The 16,728-nt window shown below is 39.2% G+C and overlaps 1 protein-coding gene across 1 annotated transcript in view; it reads left to right on the top strand.

Annotated features, from left to right (window-relative positions):
* The first annotated feature begins 544 nt into the window (after positions 1 to 544).
* Positions 545 to 16,728, top strand: part of MYSM1 (Myb like, SWIRM and MPN domains 1) — a 40,487-nt gene continuing 24,303 nt past the window's right edge. Inside the window, exons 1-7 of the mRNA XM_055138562.1 lie at positions 545 to 627; positions 5,000 to 5,075; positions 5,536 to 5,606; positions 6,225 to 6,302; positions 7,881 to 7,959; positions 10,825 to 10,923; positions 15,635 to 16,410. Of these exons, the coding sequence (XP_054994537.1) occupies positions 563 to 627; positions 5,000 to 5,075; positions 5,536 to 5,606; positions 6,225 to 6,302; positions 7,881 to 7,959; positions 10,825 to 10,923; positions 15,635 to 16,410 (1,244 nt within the window). The 5' untranslated portion in view covers positions 545 to 562. The remainder of the gene's footprint in view (positions 628 to 4,999; positions 5,076 to 5,535; positions 5,607 to 6,224; positions 6,303 to 7,880; positions 7,960 to 10,824; positions 10,924 to 15,634; positions 16,411 to 16,728) is intronic.

Raw genomic sequence — 16,728 nt, forward strand, 5'->3', positions numbered from 1 at the left:
TGTCTGTCCAGTACTTCATATAAGTACTGGATAACCCTTCTCTATTTTTTTTTTTAAATGGTCGGGGGGGAGGCCAAATTCCAGGCCTTTTTATTGTTGACACTGTCCCAGCTCAAAGTAGAGAAAGAAAGCATTCTGGGTGGGTTTCAACCATCCATCTCAGACAGGTTTTCTGGCTTCTATTTCAAGGGTGTCACGGGTCCGCTGGGGGCTACACACCAAGATTCTCAGAGCTCACTCCTGGCTTAGAGGTCAGGGATCACTGCTGGTGGGGCTGAACCTCAGAAACATTTTCATACGTTTCAAAAAAAATAAATAAAATAAAAAGGGAAAAAAAATCACCCCCAAGGACAATCTCTTTAAAGCCCAAGTCCAGGAAAACTACATCTTCGGGTGCCAAGGCGAGTCCAGAGACCCAAGAGGCTAAAGGCCGGGCCACCTTTACTCGGGAAGCCCCGCCTCCCGACCGGCTTCCGCTCCGCCCCCTCGACGCTCGGCCCCGCCCCCGGCCCGTCACCTCTCGCGGGATCTCTCGAGAGGACCGCTGGGGTCACGACCCATCATGGCGGCGGAAGAGGCGGATGTGGATATCGAAGGGGACGTGGTGCCAGCGGCTTCCCAGTCCGGGTGAGGCGGAGGGACCGGGTTGCGCGGGGTCGGGAAGGGTCGCTCGGCGAGGCCCGGCCTCTGGCAAGGGCAGCGGTTCCGGCCGAGGGCCTGGGGGAGCGGGAGCCGGGCTGGGGGCCCGCGCGCTCCCGGAGGGGCCGCCGCGCATCCCGACCGCCGGCTGCTGGGCGCGCGCTCGCCCAGGTGCCTCCCTTCCCCGCGTCCGGGCTGGGCGCCGGCGGGGCTCAGCCCCCTCTCCGACAGGTCTCCCCGTGCGGGTCCTGCACCCCACCCCCTGCTCCCCCGGCCTGACAGCCCCCGGAAGTGGAACCGGAACCGGGCGGGTTCTGCACGGGACCTGAGCGCGGGGCTCGCTCTTGGCTTCGCCCACACGTGCAGTTGACCTTGGGGAAGCGCCTTGATCGCCACCCCGGCCCCGAGTTTTCCTCCCGCCCGAGAGCCTTGCCGACTTTCCTCCAGGGCTGCGCACTTGGCAGAGAACGGAGCGGCTTGGTTCAGGGCGGGCAGCGCGGCCGCGGGCTGGACAGCATCACCGACGGCCCGGCTGTGCCCCGAAAGGATCCCCACACCACATCCCTCCCCCAGCGCACCCCACTCGGTCCCCAAAGGATCCCCACGCCCCTCTCTCTTGACACCCTGCTCCCCAAGTCAGTTTTGTGGATCACTTCTCCCGGTGTGTTGCCTTCGGACCTTTGTTGCTAAGTTGCTGTGTATTTTTTTTTCCTCCCGTGCTGTGTGTAACTTTTAAGTCCCACATATGTGAGATGATTCTGTGTGTCAGCCCCTCTCCTAACTTCACTCAGCGTGATATCCTCTGGTTCCGTCGATGTAGCAGCAAATTGCTACATTTTGTTCTTAATTGGAGCTGCATAGTATTCCATCGTGTATCTGTACTACAGCTTCTTGACCATTCACGCATAGTTTGGGCACTTGGGTCGTTTCCGTATCTAGACTATTATACTAAGTGTGGCAGTGAACGTGGGCGCACACATGTCCAGGTTGCCTGCTATAGAGGCTGAACCAGGTGACACATTCCCACCAGCAGGGAATGAGGGTACCCTACCAACAGGGCGTATTTCCGGACTTTCTGATTTGTACTGTTTCCACTAACGTGAGATGATTTCTTAGTGTTGCTTTGATTTGCATTTCCCTACTCAAGAGTGAAGATGAGATTTTTTTTTTAATATTCCTGTAGGCCATCTGTATGTCTTCTTTAGAAAAGTGCCCGTTCATCTTTTCTCACAGTTTTGCATGACTTAGTTGATTTATTTTTGTTGAGTTTTTTGAGTGCTTGATAGATCTTGGCTATTAGCCCTATATCTGATGCATTATGTGCAGATATTTTCTTCCATTCAGTAGGATATCTTTATTATAGTTTGAGTTTCTTTTGCTGTGTAGGAGCTTTTTATTTGAGGTTACAGACCATTTTAAAATTCTGCTTCCAGAATCTCCTTTTAATACTGGACAGGAATGGTCTATTTCTAACCCTGGTCAGAAGTCAGACAACTCAGGTTCAAAACAGCCGGCAGCATAGCTCAAAACTGAATAAATTCATTAGAATTCAAGCAGGGGGAATCAAGTTACCTGGACAGTCTCGACACAGCAAATTCATACATTTTAACCTGTTACCTCTGTCAGTTGTGGAAATTGCTAGGCCTGCACCTGAGATGAATAAGGAACCTCTAATAACAACCATTTTCCGTGTTTGTGTAGATTACCTTGACCAACTGCTTTTGCATGCATGTTTTATTTTCCTCCATAAGTCTCTGAGAGAAATGGTCAGAGTTGAGTAGGTGGGGGACAAATAAGTTTTCTTGGAAATCGGAAAGATCATTGGAGACCATTAAACCCCTTTCTATAGATTTGTCTTTGTTTTTCTGATTGCACTTAATTTTTCTCTCTTTTAAGTATTAGGTTGGGCCATGTGAAATTTCCCAGCATTCAACCATTTTTTTTCAACCTGCAAAAAACAGAAGTTTCATAATAGATGCTGTTTCTTAATTCTTTCACCAGCCCAAATCTCTCTTCTGAGCTTCAAGTCAGACCCACTTATTTATCTCTGTACCTGGTTGTAATTCTCTGCATCTCTCTGTACCTTCTGGAGGCACCTAAGACCGTCTGCCAATAAGCTTTCCTCACCCAAAGTGCCCCTCAAGTTTCCCACTTAAGTAAATAGCACCCACCCACCAGAGGTATAAACCTAGACTTGAATTACTATTGCATACTGCTCTAACTTCTTTTACTGATGTTAATTTAGGGTTTGTTGACTTAAAGTATCCTTTCAAATGCCTTCATTTCTTAAAAACCTTATTCCCAATGTCATAGGGACTTTTTTGTTTCTAGTGTTTACTATTACTCTCTAGTGTTTTAAGTTACTAGGGTTACTGTTACTCCCCACAGGCAGTTTAAATGATCTCTCTCTTAATGCTACTGGAATCTTTGCCCCTTCCACTCTTCTCTGTTGCTTCTTGCAGTACAAGTATTTTTCCTTCTACCCGGATATGATTATGTTATTCCTCTCAATTCCCGAACGGTTTTGTAAGAAAATCCTCATTTTCTTTACACCCATCTTGTTTGGCATAGGCCTGTCTACCTCTTTTCAGTCACTCAGCACATACTGGTGAAACTTTTTTTTGGTGTATGCTAAATCCTGCATATATTGACATTATCAACTAAGTACTTCTTTCATAGGACTGTAGCACTGTCATCCTGTTGTTCATCGATTTGCTCGAGCTGGCAAAGTCTTCTTTCATAGACTTAATATTCTTATTGGCTGAGACAGACAAAAAAAGAAAGATGAAACCTTATGTGTATATCCCCAATGGAGAGAGTGGAAAATGATAGAAAGTGACCCATATCTTGGTTTTCTTTCATATGTATTTGTATAGAGAGGGATACATAAATTACTTTATGTCATATACACACATAAATGCCCAGTGGAGATAGTTGATAGGAAATGGTAAAGCAGGTTAGGCGGATGACTTGTTGGCTTTTTCTCATGTATATTGGAAGTTAATAAGGTCTGGAGCTAGAGGGTTCGCTCTAGATTAAGCTCATGCTTTGCAGGCCGAAAGCCCAGGTTTCCTCCCCGGCCTGGTTGGTGGTGGAAGGAGGGAACTTGGAAAGGCCTGATTTGCAACAGGACTGGCTACATACTCAGTATGTCCTGAGAGGCAAAAGTGTAGGGAGGGGCAGGCTGATTTCTGCCTTGGGCAGTTAGGGTGCCAGGGATGTTTTTGACCAATCTGGGCAAATAGGAGAGGAAAGCCTGAAATGGGAGCCTTTGTGGCATCTAAGGGTGCTTTCCTGGCATGCAGCCTACCTAGGTTTGATACCCAACATCCCATGTGGACCCCCAGATCTGCTCGGAATAATTTCTGAGTGCAGGACAGGGAATAACCTCTGAGCACTGCTGGGTGTGCCTCCCCCCCAAAAAACAAACAACGATTTCTGCAGTCCACTTGAAAGTACACTCTTGGCAGATCTAGTGAGTTGAACAAAGATTTCCTTCTGCATATACAAGTCTCAGCGTCCTTGGTTACTGTTCACGGTAGCCTCTTCCCAATCATATGTCATACTGGGCAGATATGAAAGTTAAACCCTTTTGCCATTGACAGTTGAGAGGAATTACTGCTTTTAGTTCAATGTAGATGTTCTGTTAACCTCACAACTTATTTTCAACACTGTAAGGCTGATTGAAAATATAAAGTGAAAATCTATAGGTAGTTTTATATAGTACAGAGTACAAAAATTCCTAGGAAGTCTGTAATGTAATGTATCTAGAATATTTTTAAGTTTTTAAGACAGACTAAAACAAATTTTATGATAGAACGAGCCTTCCAGAAGTTAACAGTTCAGTTTTTGTTTTTGTTTTTGTTTTTGTTTTTTTTTTGCACATGAAGCAATTGATGTGATTTTAAAGAGAATCAGTGAAAGGAGTAAGAGTTAGCAAGATTTATTACCCAGTCGACATAGAAAGGGCCCCCAAATAGCCAAGTTAATTTTTATAGTATAAATGAATTGTACATTTGAATACCTGTTTTTAAGGTATACTCATTCAAAGTCATAAATGCTGGTTTATGGGCAGAGAGAATGTTGTGTTACTCTTTCAGTGGAATTTTTCTCCTTATGAGAAAAGGTTTTTTTGTTCTTGGGAAGTAAAATTACTAAACTGGCAGGCTTATTTTTACCAATAGAGATAAGATGACTTAAAGACTCTCATCAAAGAGATGGAGCAAGCATTTCTGCACTGTGAGCTCTCATTAAGAGAAGGGAACTAAATAGTTGACATCTGTACCCTACCAATCACTGTGCTGTGTAAATTATATTCATTAATTGATATAATATCACTTTTTTCCACTTCATATTACAGAAGCGATGAGACTACAGCATCTGTTTTACAAGACCATTATCTTGACTCATCATGGCGAACTGAGAATTGCCTAATTGTAAGTATTTTGTGGAAATATTAGGCGCTTCCAGCTTTTTACTCACTGGCCAGAGTACCTGTTTTTAGACTCTTGTGGGGGGTGAGGGGGTGGGTGCGGGCATCTCCTGAGCAATGTTCAAGATGGGTCAGTGCTTGAAGCCAGTGGTGCGTTGCTGGGGACCACCGACAGCACCTGGCTGTATTCCTGGTTGCTCCAGGGCTCTGTCCAGTGGGGCTGGAGATGGAGGCCCTGGTACTGGGAATTGAACTTGAGTTCTCGCCGAATGTGAGGCAGGTACCCCAACCTCTATAGGGGCGTCAGGTAATGCTGTCTTGGGTTATTTGGGAATCTAAGATAGTTCTGTGTGCTCAGCAAATAATTGCTGTTATTATAATCACTGTGTTGTGTTTTTTCACTTTAAAATAGAAGATGATTTTTTAAAGCAGTGAAAAGAAAAACAATATTCTCTTTTATTTAGCCTTGGACCCTGGATAACACCATCAGTGAAGAGAACAGAGCTGTCATTGAGAAAATGTTACTGGAAGAAGAGTATCCTTTAATGGTCTTGAGGAAAGTAAAGATTTCAGGGGTAAAAAGTCTATTGTGGAGCCTGAGAGATAGCACAGCAGGTAAGGTGCTTGCCATGCATTTGACCAACCTGGATTCCACCTCCAACATGCCATGTGGTCCTCTGAGCACCGCCAGGAGTGATTCATCAACATTTCATCCGAGTCTCTGTATTAAAGTAGTTAATAGCTGTGAACTGTTCTGTTACCTTTAAAAATATCCAAAGATTTACGCCCAAATTATCTTGGATAACGAGTCATATTTATCTATTATATTCTCCCTGTATTTTAGGAAAAATTATTTAAATGAAACTTTAAATATATTCCTTAGCCACTTCTCATAAGGAAGACAAGGGAAACTAGTATTTATGTAGTGCAAACACTATGCTGTTTGATTCATTTGTAATATTAGTCCTTATAATTGTTCTATAAATATTTTCATCATTTTTGCAGACTTGGATAGAACTTTGAGAACAATTGTTTCAACTGGAATTCAAGTGTGACTTTCAATAGTATATGAGTATACTATATACTCATAATAGTATCTGTTTATAAAAGTTGCATTTACATATAATTTTAAGTTTCCTTTATGATTATACAGATATTATTTATCTAAAAAATCACTTCCAGAGAAATTCTGGCTTGATCAAAAAGAAGATGAGAAGAAATATACAAAAAGGTAATCAGTTCATAAATCTTTAAGGTCTAAATTGTATTTTTTTAAATCTCTGTAAACTTTATTTTCTTTTTTACATGTCAAGTCTGCAGTACATTAGCACTGTCGTCCCGTTGCTCATTGATTTGCTCAAGTGGGCACCAGTAACGTCTCCATTGTGAGACTTGTTACTGTTTTTGGCATATCAAATATGCCATGGGTAGCTTGCCAGGCTCTGCCATGCGGGCGGGATGCTCTCAGTAGCTTGCCGGGCTCTCCCAAGAGGGATGGAGGAATCGAACCTGGGTCGGCTGCGTGCAAAGGCAAACGCCCTACCCGCAGTTCTATCACTCCGGCCCCTTCCTTCTCTATCTTAACTGCCCTTTGTCACCCACAACACACTTGTGGCAAGTTTCCAACCATAGCCCCTGTTTTACCTGGTCTTGGATATTACTAGCCTTATACTACTTTTTTTTTATATCCCACAAATGAGTACAGTCATTCTGTATCTGTCCCTCTCCTGACTCATTTTATTCAGCATGATAACTCTCCATGTCCATTCACTTATAAGCAAAGTTTATGGTCCCCCATGAGAGGGTATTTTATATAAAGATATATATGTGCATATACATATATACACATATATGTGTTTGTGTATGTATTTTAAATTTAGTCACCTTGAAATTATTCATGATTGAAGTTATTCATGATTGGGCTTCAGGCACACGATGTTTCAGCACCAGTTCCTTCACCAGTGTCCCCTTCCCTCCGTCATTGTACTCCTCAGTTCCCCTTTTTGCCCTCTATCCAGTCAGTCTAGAAAAAGGCGAGGGACTTTTTTGTTTTTGCACTGTGCTTTACAACACTGTGGTTACGGTGTTTGCCACCTCTCAGCAGCACCTCCTCCGGGTTGAGCACTGTCCTCCGTCATAGTTGTTCTCCCCTCTGTCCTATCCACCATCCCTGCCACATCTCTTGCCTTCCCCTCCAGTTGGCATGTTAAGTCCTTTAAAAGACTAAATGTACAGGTTTATACTTGCTAAAAACTCATTGAGTACTAAGTAAACTATGGCTTTTATCTTTTGCTGAATAAATAATAAAAATGAAGTTAGTGGAAAGATTAATGGCTTACTTAACTAAGCTGCTGAATTCAGAAGCAGTAAGCTTAGTGCCATAGTTGTGTTTGTTTTCTTTTTAACTTTCTGAATTGATATTTAGTGAATTTGTATGAAAGAACCAGTAAAATAATATTCCTGGAACTAGTTTAAACTTGAACATGCTTTTCAGGAGTTAGAAATAGATTAGTTTTTGCTATTTTGTTTCTAGCCTATGGATACCTATTGATCATCACTGTTTTCCTTTGAAGTCTTTTAATGTTAACTTTGGGGAGACCCAGGGACCTTTTGGGACTACTGTAATTCTGAGCTCAGGAAGTCATCCTGAGACTCAGTAAATCAGTCTCTCAGGTAGAGGCTGTGGTCTTGCTTTTTTTTTTAGCCTAAAGTGTTGAATTTAAATTGCGGCTCTTTATTAACTCTAGCTGCAAAAGTGGAAAATGTTTAATTTCAGAATCATTTTGCAGCTCTCTTTTCTTCCCTTCAGGGTACACTCTCCTACAAAACCAGCCAGTCACTCAGTAAAGTGGACGATAGAAGAAAAAGAACTGTTTGAACAAGGGCTGGTAAATAGAGCAATTTTTAATTTATAATATAATAATTCTAGAATCAAATAATGTAAATTAGTTTGTAGTAATGACATTTCTAATTTAATTACTGTGAACACAGCAGTACGTTTTTGGATCAGTTATTTTAGATGTCATTTTGGAGGTGGTTATTAAACTCCCGAGAAATTTAGATATATTTGTATGTATGATACCAGATATTTGTATTAAAAGGGAAAAGTCATTGTTTGATGTATTCTCGTTAATTTTTTTTTAATTGTATATTTGAAACTGCCTAGATCATTAGCTGGGTTCTTTTTTATTCAAATATTTGGCATTGTGCACAGTCTATAAATATTTTAGTTAATGTAATTAAAGACTGCAGTCATTTATTTTTCATTCATGTTTCACTGAAATCTATTTAAATGTCTACACACTAATGGAAGCTATGTCAGTTTGTATTCTAAAAATATTTTTTAAATTGAAGAAATCGTTAACATAAACTTAGGCTTTTTAAAAAAAAACTATCCTAAGCAAGTTGTATCTTTTTCTATAAAGGTTCAATATAATCAGTATTGTATTAATAAATTGTGAAATTATGTATATACATATATTGTATCTGGACTATGTCTATGTAGGATTTTTGAATGCTTATTGAAATAGCATTGTTATGCTTCTACATATGATGAGAAATAAAATATTTTTATATTTTTATTGTTTGTATTTTTATAGTTATTACTGTGATGTCTATATATTCTGTGATATTTCTGTGTAAACATATAAACTATACTGCGGGCTTTATCTCTTCTTGGGGTTTTTTTTTCATTCCTCCCTCCCTTGCTAATGGTTTTATATTAGTATTTCAGTCCTTGACATTATTAACCAATCAATTATATTAGATTTTTGATACTTGATTTTTTTCCCTTATCAAAGACCAGCTGTTAGTAGATTTAGGCCATGTTTGCCTAAATGGTGGTCATTATCGGAATTATACTTGCGTGTTTCAGAATTCAGAAGATACTAAAAGTGATAAGTCATTTGGTCTTTCATTCCCATTTCAGTTTTCAGTTGTTTACCTGAGATAAATAATAATCAGCATAAACTGTATCCTTCTAGAGGGATTTTGTGCCTATATAAGCAAATATATTGTATTCATAAACAGATTTTATTTATTTGCTTTTTTTTTTTTTTTTGCTTTTTGGGTCACGCCCAGCGATGCTTAGGGGTTACTCCTGGCTTTGCACTCAGGAATTACTCCTGGCAGTGCTTGGGGGACCATATGGGATGTCGGGGATCAAACCCGGGTCGGCCACATGCAAGGCAAACGCCCTACCCGCTGTGCTATCGCTCCGGCCCCTTATTTGCTTTTTGGGTCACACCCAGCGATGCACAGGGGTTATTCCTGGCTCACTCAGGAATTACTCCTGGCGGTGCTTAGGGGACTATATGGGATGCTGGAAATTGAACCCGGGTCAGCCACATGCAAGGCAAACACCCTACTCGCTGTGCTATTGCTCTAGCCCCCCTTAAACAGATTTTAAACTCTTTCTGACATGAGAAGCTTGGAACTATTGTCTTTATTCCAAAATTCAGTTCCCACCCATTGATATTTCTGGCTTATTAGAGTCAATTCCCCAAGGCTTCAGAGAAAGGAATTATATGGTAGTGAATGATTTTTTCCCTTTTTTTCTTAGATAGACAGAGACATTTTGCTCCATCTTGGCTAATATTTTCATTGCTTCTTTTGTTAGAGTTCTCTGCCCAATTTTCTTTCTTAGTAGCTATCCCAGCAATCACAACAAGTTAACTTAGATCTTTTTTTTCCAAAAGTATTGTTACTTATTTGCCTCATTCTACAATAAAGATAGATAATTCTTCAGTAAAGTGATCTCAACTAGTGTGCATACTTAGTACAATTTTTCAGAAGTACTTTCAGTTTTACAGTGTTGTCCATATATCAGATTTTCTAAGGACTATATGAAATAGTGTATAAATTAAGATTTACCACATGGGTTAGATCATACAGGATAGTTTGCTGTTAAAGGCATGGATTCCTGTCTACAAACCTCATCCCTGGATTAGCTTTCTGGAATTGGGACTTTTTGTTGTATATTTTGAGGCTTGGAGGTTGTTTTTCCGTCAGTTATAATTCTAAAAATTACATATTGTTCAGCTACTTTAGCAAGTAGAAAGTATCCTGTGTTAGAGATATTCTAAAGGAGATTAATATAGAAAATCATAGAATTAATAGGTAAAAATCATTTTATCTTTGAAATTTTATGTATTGCTTTCTGTAATTTGAAACACAGCTCCCTCAAGTTCAAGGTTCTTTCCACTTTCTTTATGAGGCAGGCTTGCAGAGAATGTAGGTTGGCTTTTGTTGTGGGTTACTGGATTTGTGAGTCAGTTCTATAATCTCTGTGATGTCTGTATAGAATAAAAGTATTTGATGTTTTGATGTGGGACATTTAATGAATAATGGAATATGAGTAAAAATGCAGTATTCTGAAATTAGTGTCAGGGCATAATCAGTTGATTTATATGAAGAAAATGTAAACTGCTTCTCTTTTAGGGACTTGTTTTTTTTAAATTACCTCAGATTTGAAATATAATTGTGCAATAATATTTACTATTAGTACAGTGATATATCATTTTTAGATGTTTATGCTTCTAAATGGTTTTGGTCAGTTTTCAAAATTATAGATTGCAAAAGAATTTTAAGAGTAATTTTGATTTTAAGAGTCTTAGTTATATAGGAGACTTCGTTGTGTGCTTTAGAAAATAAAGATGTGGTTATTTTGTTTGTTTTTTTTTTATCATGGCAGTTGCTTGGAATATTAATGAGTAAGATAATCAAAAGATATTTCTTTTCCATTTTGATAACAGGCTAAATTTGGCCGAAGGTGGACCAAAATTGCCAAACTAATTGGAAGTCGTACTGTTTTGCAAGTGAAGAGTTATGCCAGACAGTACTTTAAAAATAAGGTAAACAAAATATAAGTATCTTAGTGATTATATCATTTTGAATAAACAAGATTAGTAAGAGAAATAGTTCTATAATTCAGGTATTAAGTATTGATATTAAATTTTTTATAGTATTTTATGCCCATAAATTGCTCTCAGAATGTTTATTTTAAATTGTTAAAACAAATCTTTAGCATCTTAGTCTTGTATTAAGCGTTTTGTTCTCCACTTAACTTTATATGGTTAAATGGAAGAACAAAATAGTAATTGATTAGAAATATCCTAAAGTCAAGTAGTGTTACAGAGAAAAAACTTTAAAGGTCTTATTGTTTCCTGAAAGATACCTTTCTTTTTAAATATTTGTTTTATAGCAACATAGTTACTAGAGCTGAAAGGCCATAAATGCTGGCATGAAACTTGGAACTGCAATGAAATTTTTATAATTGCTTTAAGAATCACCTGAAAACTTTATATTCAGGAAAATAACAGTTATGGTATAGTTCCTTAATATGTTATACTTATAGCTTAGATATGTAATTATTTGGAATGTGGAAATGCGTTGGATAAAATTTAATGTTTTCTCTTAGTGAGTTTACTCTGAATATTACATGAGTATATTATGTATTCATTTGGGCAGAGGTAGGAGCTAGTGTGATTTGGGCAGAGGTAGGAAATAAAGGAATTGATTGATCATGCATCAGTTTTCTGCCCCCTCTTTAACCAAGCTAAAGCATTCGTAAGCCAGCTTCTTCCCAGGATAAGGTTTTATGAAACAGAATAAAGATAACTTGGTTGTTATTTCTGTACTTCACAAATTACCAGATAGTCCATCGTAGAGTGCCAGTTTGTCTTGTTTTTTATAAATAGGGATCTCCCCCCCCAGTGCTGGGGGGAGAGGGGCCCAGTGCCAGTGTGTGCCCTCATGTGCCCGCCTGTTCTCACTGCACTACTTGGGTCAGTGTTTCTAGGGACTCCCAGGGCTGCGCCACGCTGTGGTACCGGGCAGTGGGGGTGGGAATGCAGTGTCAGGGATCAGGTCAGAGCCCTTGCTCATGCAGAACACATGTTCTACCCCTTTATAAGCTATCCCCAAACCTGCGTTGTCAGTTTTACTAGGAGACTCAGTATGGAACAGTAAATCTTTATATGAAGCACTGTAGCACTGTCGTCCCATGGTTCATCGATTCACTCTAGCGGGCACCAGTAATGTCTCCATTGTGAAACTTGTGGTTACTGTTTTTGGCATATTGAATACACCACAGGTAGCTTGCCAGGCTCTCTGAGAGGGACGGAGGAATCGAACCTGGATCAGCTGTGTGCATGGCAAACGCCCTAGTTGCTGTGCTATCCCTCCAGGCTTGGACTTTATATTAAAGTGAATATTAATATTTTATGAAATATACAAAATTTTATCTGAGATTTTTTAAATAAAATGAGACTTCAAGTAATTATTAGCTAAGTTGCAGAAGGTTATTTTAGGTTATCTCCTTTCTTTCCTGCTAACCTTTTGGCTTCCCTTACATAGTTAGCCACATATTAGTAACCTGGATTCTAATATAATGCAGGATCTATCGATAATCTCTTCTTTGGGGACTTGTCAGCTATATATATCAGACATATACAAGATTTTTCCAAAACTGTAAGATTTCATTTCAAGTCCTATATCTTTACTGATACTTATTCTTTTGCTTATTACATTATCAGATATTTTGTTATAACAGGAACTAATGCAAGACAATTTTATGCTTTATTAACACATAACACTAGAGCTATGTTAAGTGAATTTGCAAAAAAATATTTCATTGCTTTTGTATTTAATGAAAGATTTTCATTTACTAAGATTGAGTCTTTCAAATAATTAAAGAATTTTATTAAATTATTTAATAAATTAAATAATTATAAAATTATAGGGGCCAGGGAGATTATTTAAAGGGCTAGAGTATATTTGCATGCCATAGGTTTGTTCCCCAGCTTTGGTCCCTGGCACTTTATGTTTCCTTGAAAACCATCAAGAGTATCAAACTAAGAGATAGTCCCTCAGCACTGCCAAGTGTGAGCCAAGTACCAAAATCTAAACAAAAGGTCAAATTGGGAGTCCAGAGACAGATTCCCTGGTACATATGGACACCTTTGGGAAAGGAGCCCAAAAAATGAAGTGAAGCAAGGAAAATCTCTTCAACAAATGGTATTGGGAAAACTGATCAGTCACGTGCAAAAAATGAAAAATGAAAAAAATATCCCTTTCTAACAACACATATAAAAGTCAAATCAAAATTGATTAAAGATCTCAATACCAGGCCTGAATCTGTAGATTATATTGAGGAAAACATAGGTGTTTTCATGACATTAAAACTAGATTGAGTGTCATGGGTAAACAAATGGTTGTCTCAAACTAAGAAGCTTTTGCACTCTGAAGGAAATGATGACAAGAAAAATGACACCCTGTACACTTTGGCTTCTACTCATCTTAGTAAAGGTTGATATCAGAAAATACAAAGCACTGCTAAAACTTTTCTAGTGAAAAACAACCAACCCAAAAAATGGGGGGAAGAGATGAGCTGAAACTTCTTCAAAGAAGATAAACAGGATGATCACAAGATAAATGAAAAAATGCTCTGCATCATTGATCGTCAGGGAAATGCAAATTGAAACACAATGAGGCATCATCTCACACCAGTGAGACTGGAACACATTACAAAGTAAAATAAAAAAACAACCAGCCCTGGCATGGCATGGCATGGATGTGGATAAAAAGGGACCCTCATTCACTGTTGGTGGGAATGGTGACTGTCCAGCCTTATGGAAAACAATAATTTGCACACTTCTCACACTTCTTAAAACAGTAAAAATGAGCCTCCGTATGACCCAGCAATTCTACTTCCTGGCATCTAGCCCAGGGGAAATGCAGGATTTAAAGGGGAAATGTGAGATTTAAAGAAACGGGGGAAATGGCTACAGGTATCAGAGACTAAGAATTGTCTTCAGTAGGAAGCTTAGCACAGGGGGGAGTGTGGAGAGCCTGGGACAGTGGGAGAGGGACACACAGTGGTGGAGGTTGTGTTAAAATGTTTTGTGTATGAAGCCCTACCAATCACAGTTTAGAGTGCCTAAAATAAAAGTTTAGTAAGACAGTGAAAAAATAAAAGGGGCGAACCATAAAACCAGAAGTTGGTTGAGATACATCAGACATTCTGATAAGCCTTTAAAATATTTCAATATTTTAGATCAGTTTTTTCCAACCTTGGTCCCCTTCGAATCTTGTTTCCTTCCTGTGGACCCTCCCACCTCCATCCTGGTTGGCCCTTGGTCTCATACTGTGGCCCCCCACGTACAGGTTTCACCTGTGACCCCCTTAGAATATACTGGCGATCCACAGAAGATTATATGATCCCCCTGACTGAGAAATGCTGTCCTAGGGAATGCATTCATGTGATAAGTATTAGATCATTCTCTGTGGTAATTGTCACAATATGAGGCTAAACTACTGAAATTATTTTCTTAAATCAGTAGCACTGTCACTGTCACTGTATCACTGTTGCCCCATTGTTCATCGATTTGCTTGAGCGGGCACCAGTAACGTCTCCACTGTGAGACTTGTTACTGTTTTTGGCATATCAAATACGCCACAGGGAGCTTGCCAATCTCTGCCATGTGTGCGGGATACTCTCAGTAGCTTGCCAGGCTCTCTGAGAGGGATGGAAGAATCGAACCTGGGTCGGCCGCGTGCAAGGCAAACACCCTACCCTCTGTGCTATCGCTCCAGTCTGAGCAAAAAGAAAAGGTAGTCTAACATTTTTATTCATTTAGACATTCATTAGTTTATGAATATATTAGAAGGATTAAAGGTGTATAATTCTTAGTATAGAAGAGTGGTTATTTTTTGTTGTTCATTGGTTTTGGGCTACACCCGGTGGTGCCCAGGGCTTACTCCTGGCTCTGAGCTCCAGTCACGGGGCTCAGGGAACATTTGGGATGCCCGGGATTAAGTTTGGGTCAGCTGTGTGCAAAGGAAGCACCTTAGCAACTATATGACTTTTACATAATTGGTATATTTATGTAAATATACCAATTGGCATACTTTAACATAATTGGTATATTTAATAGTCAGTGTATGGTATATAATTCATTTCTTTAATCTTTGCCTATTTCTTTATGCCTTTGGAATCTCCCATAATATATATTTGATTTTTTTTGCCTTATTTTTTTGCATAATAATTAAAAACAAATATATAAAACACATAAAAGTGTCAAGTGCTTTTCAGATCATTTATAAAAAAGAGATACTCTGACAAAGTAATAGGATATAAACAATGTTCAGGATTATTAGATCAATAAAAATCACCAAACCATGAATGAAGCATACATATTAGAATTTGAAGTGGTGGTTATTTTGGTTTTGGGGTCACACCTGGCTGTGTTCAGAAGTTTCTCCTGGCTCTGCACTCAGGAATCACTCCTGGCGGTGCTCCAGAGACTGGAGGTAGGATGCTGGGCATTGAGCTTGGTTTGGCTGCATGCAAGACAAGCACCCTGCCTGCTACCTATCTCTCTGGCTCCTAAAGTGGTGATTCGTTTCATTTACAATGCAGTTGTAAATACTTTAAAGAAATGCGCAATCAGGTATAACCTACCATTGATGTGTATAATATTGTATTTGTATGTATTGTGTGTGATTAAATCTTAAAATCTTAATATGATTTGCTGTTGTTTTTTTCTCCTGGTTTTGAATAAGGTAAAATTAGATGGCCCAGAGGAAGAAGCGTCAAATAGAGAGAACAGCAGTGACCTTCAGGTTAAAAATGAAATTGAAGGCACCAAGACCCGCACTCCCTCAGATTTATGGGGCCGTGCTGATCCCAACTTAAATGCTGTAAGAATTGAAAAGTTGTCTGATGATGAAGAAGTAGACATCACAGATGAGTCAGATGACACGACCTCTCAAGCACCCCAAACAAATCCTAAGAGCACTCTCCTCTTAAACATTCCTGATAAGCAGACACACAAAACGAGTCAAGAAAAAGAATCTTCTACTTTGGGCAGCCAGGAAGACCCTGTTTCTAACTCTTCCAAGGAATATCTTCAGAATATAAGACATAGTGAAATGGAAACACTTTCATGTTCAGGAATTACATTTTGTAATGAAAAACAGTATACCCCTGGTGAAAAATCGGTTGAGTTAATTGATCAGAAATGTAATAAATTGGTTAAAACTTGTGACGAGCATGATGGAAATGGAATAGTAAGTGATGTGGGGCATTTGCCTTCTCCAGAGCCCAGTGAAGGTCAGAAAGATTCGAGGGATAGTGAAATAGTTTTCCATTCATCCTACCAAGTGGACGGGGAGAACCATGAGGAAGAAGAGCTGAAGCCACCAGAACAAGAAGTAGAAGTAGATAGAAATATCATTCAAGAGGAAGAAAAGCAAGCAATTCCTGAGTTTTTTGAAGGCCGCCAAGCTAAAACACCAGAACGTTATTTGAAAATTAGGAATTACATTTTGGATCAGTGGTAAGATGTTTGTTTTAAAACTTTTAATTGGTCCTGTGCAGAACTTGCCTTTTATATTACTGTGATCTGGAGAGCTTTAGCATTAATATATTTCAAGTAGACAAGATTTAAAATTTCTCTTTAGTTAAATGTTTGATGGCGATGTGTTTACGTTATTATCTATAGATCTCAATCTGTCTCTCCATTCATAAAGAGTGTGATTCCCTGGGCCAGAGAGATTTTAGGGGTGAATATATTTGTTTTTCACTTCATATATTTTTTGCCTCGATTAAAATGTAACAAAATGTTTAGGTTTTTTTAAGATCATTTTTTGGGACT

This window comes from Sorex araneus, chromosome 5 (genome assembly GCF_027595985.1).
Source record: "Sorex araneus isolate mSorAra2 chromosome 5, mSorAra2.pri, whole genome shotgun sequence".
NCBI classification, from domain to species: Eukaryota; Metazoa; Chordata; class Mammalia; order Eulipotyphla; family Soricidae; genus Sorex; species Sorex araneus.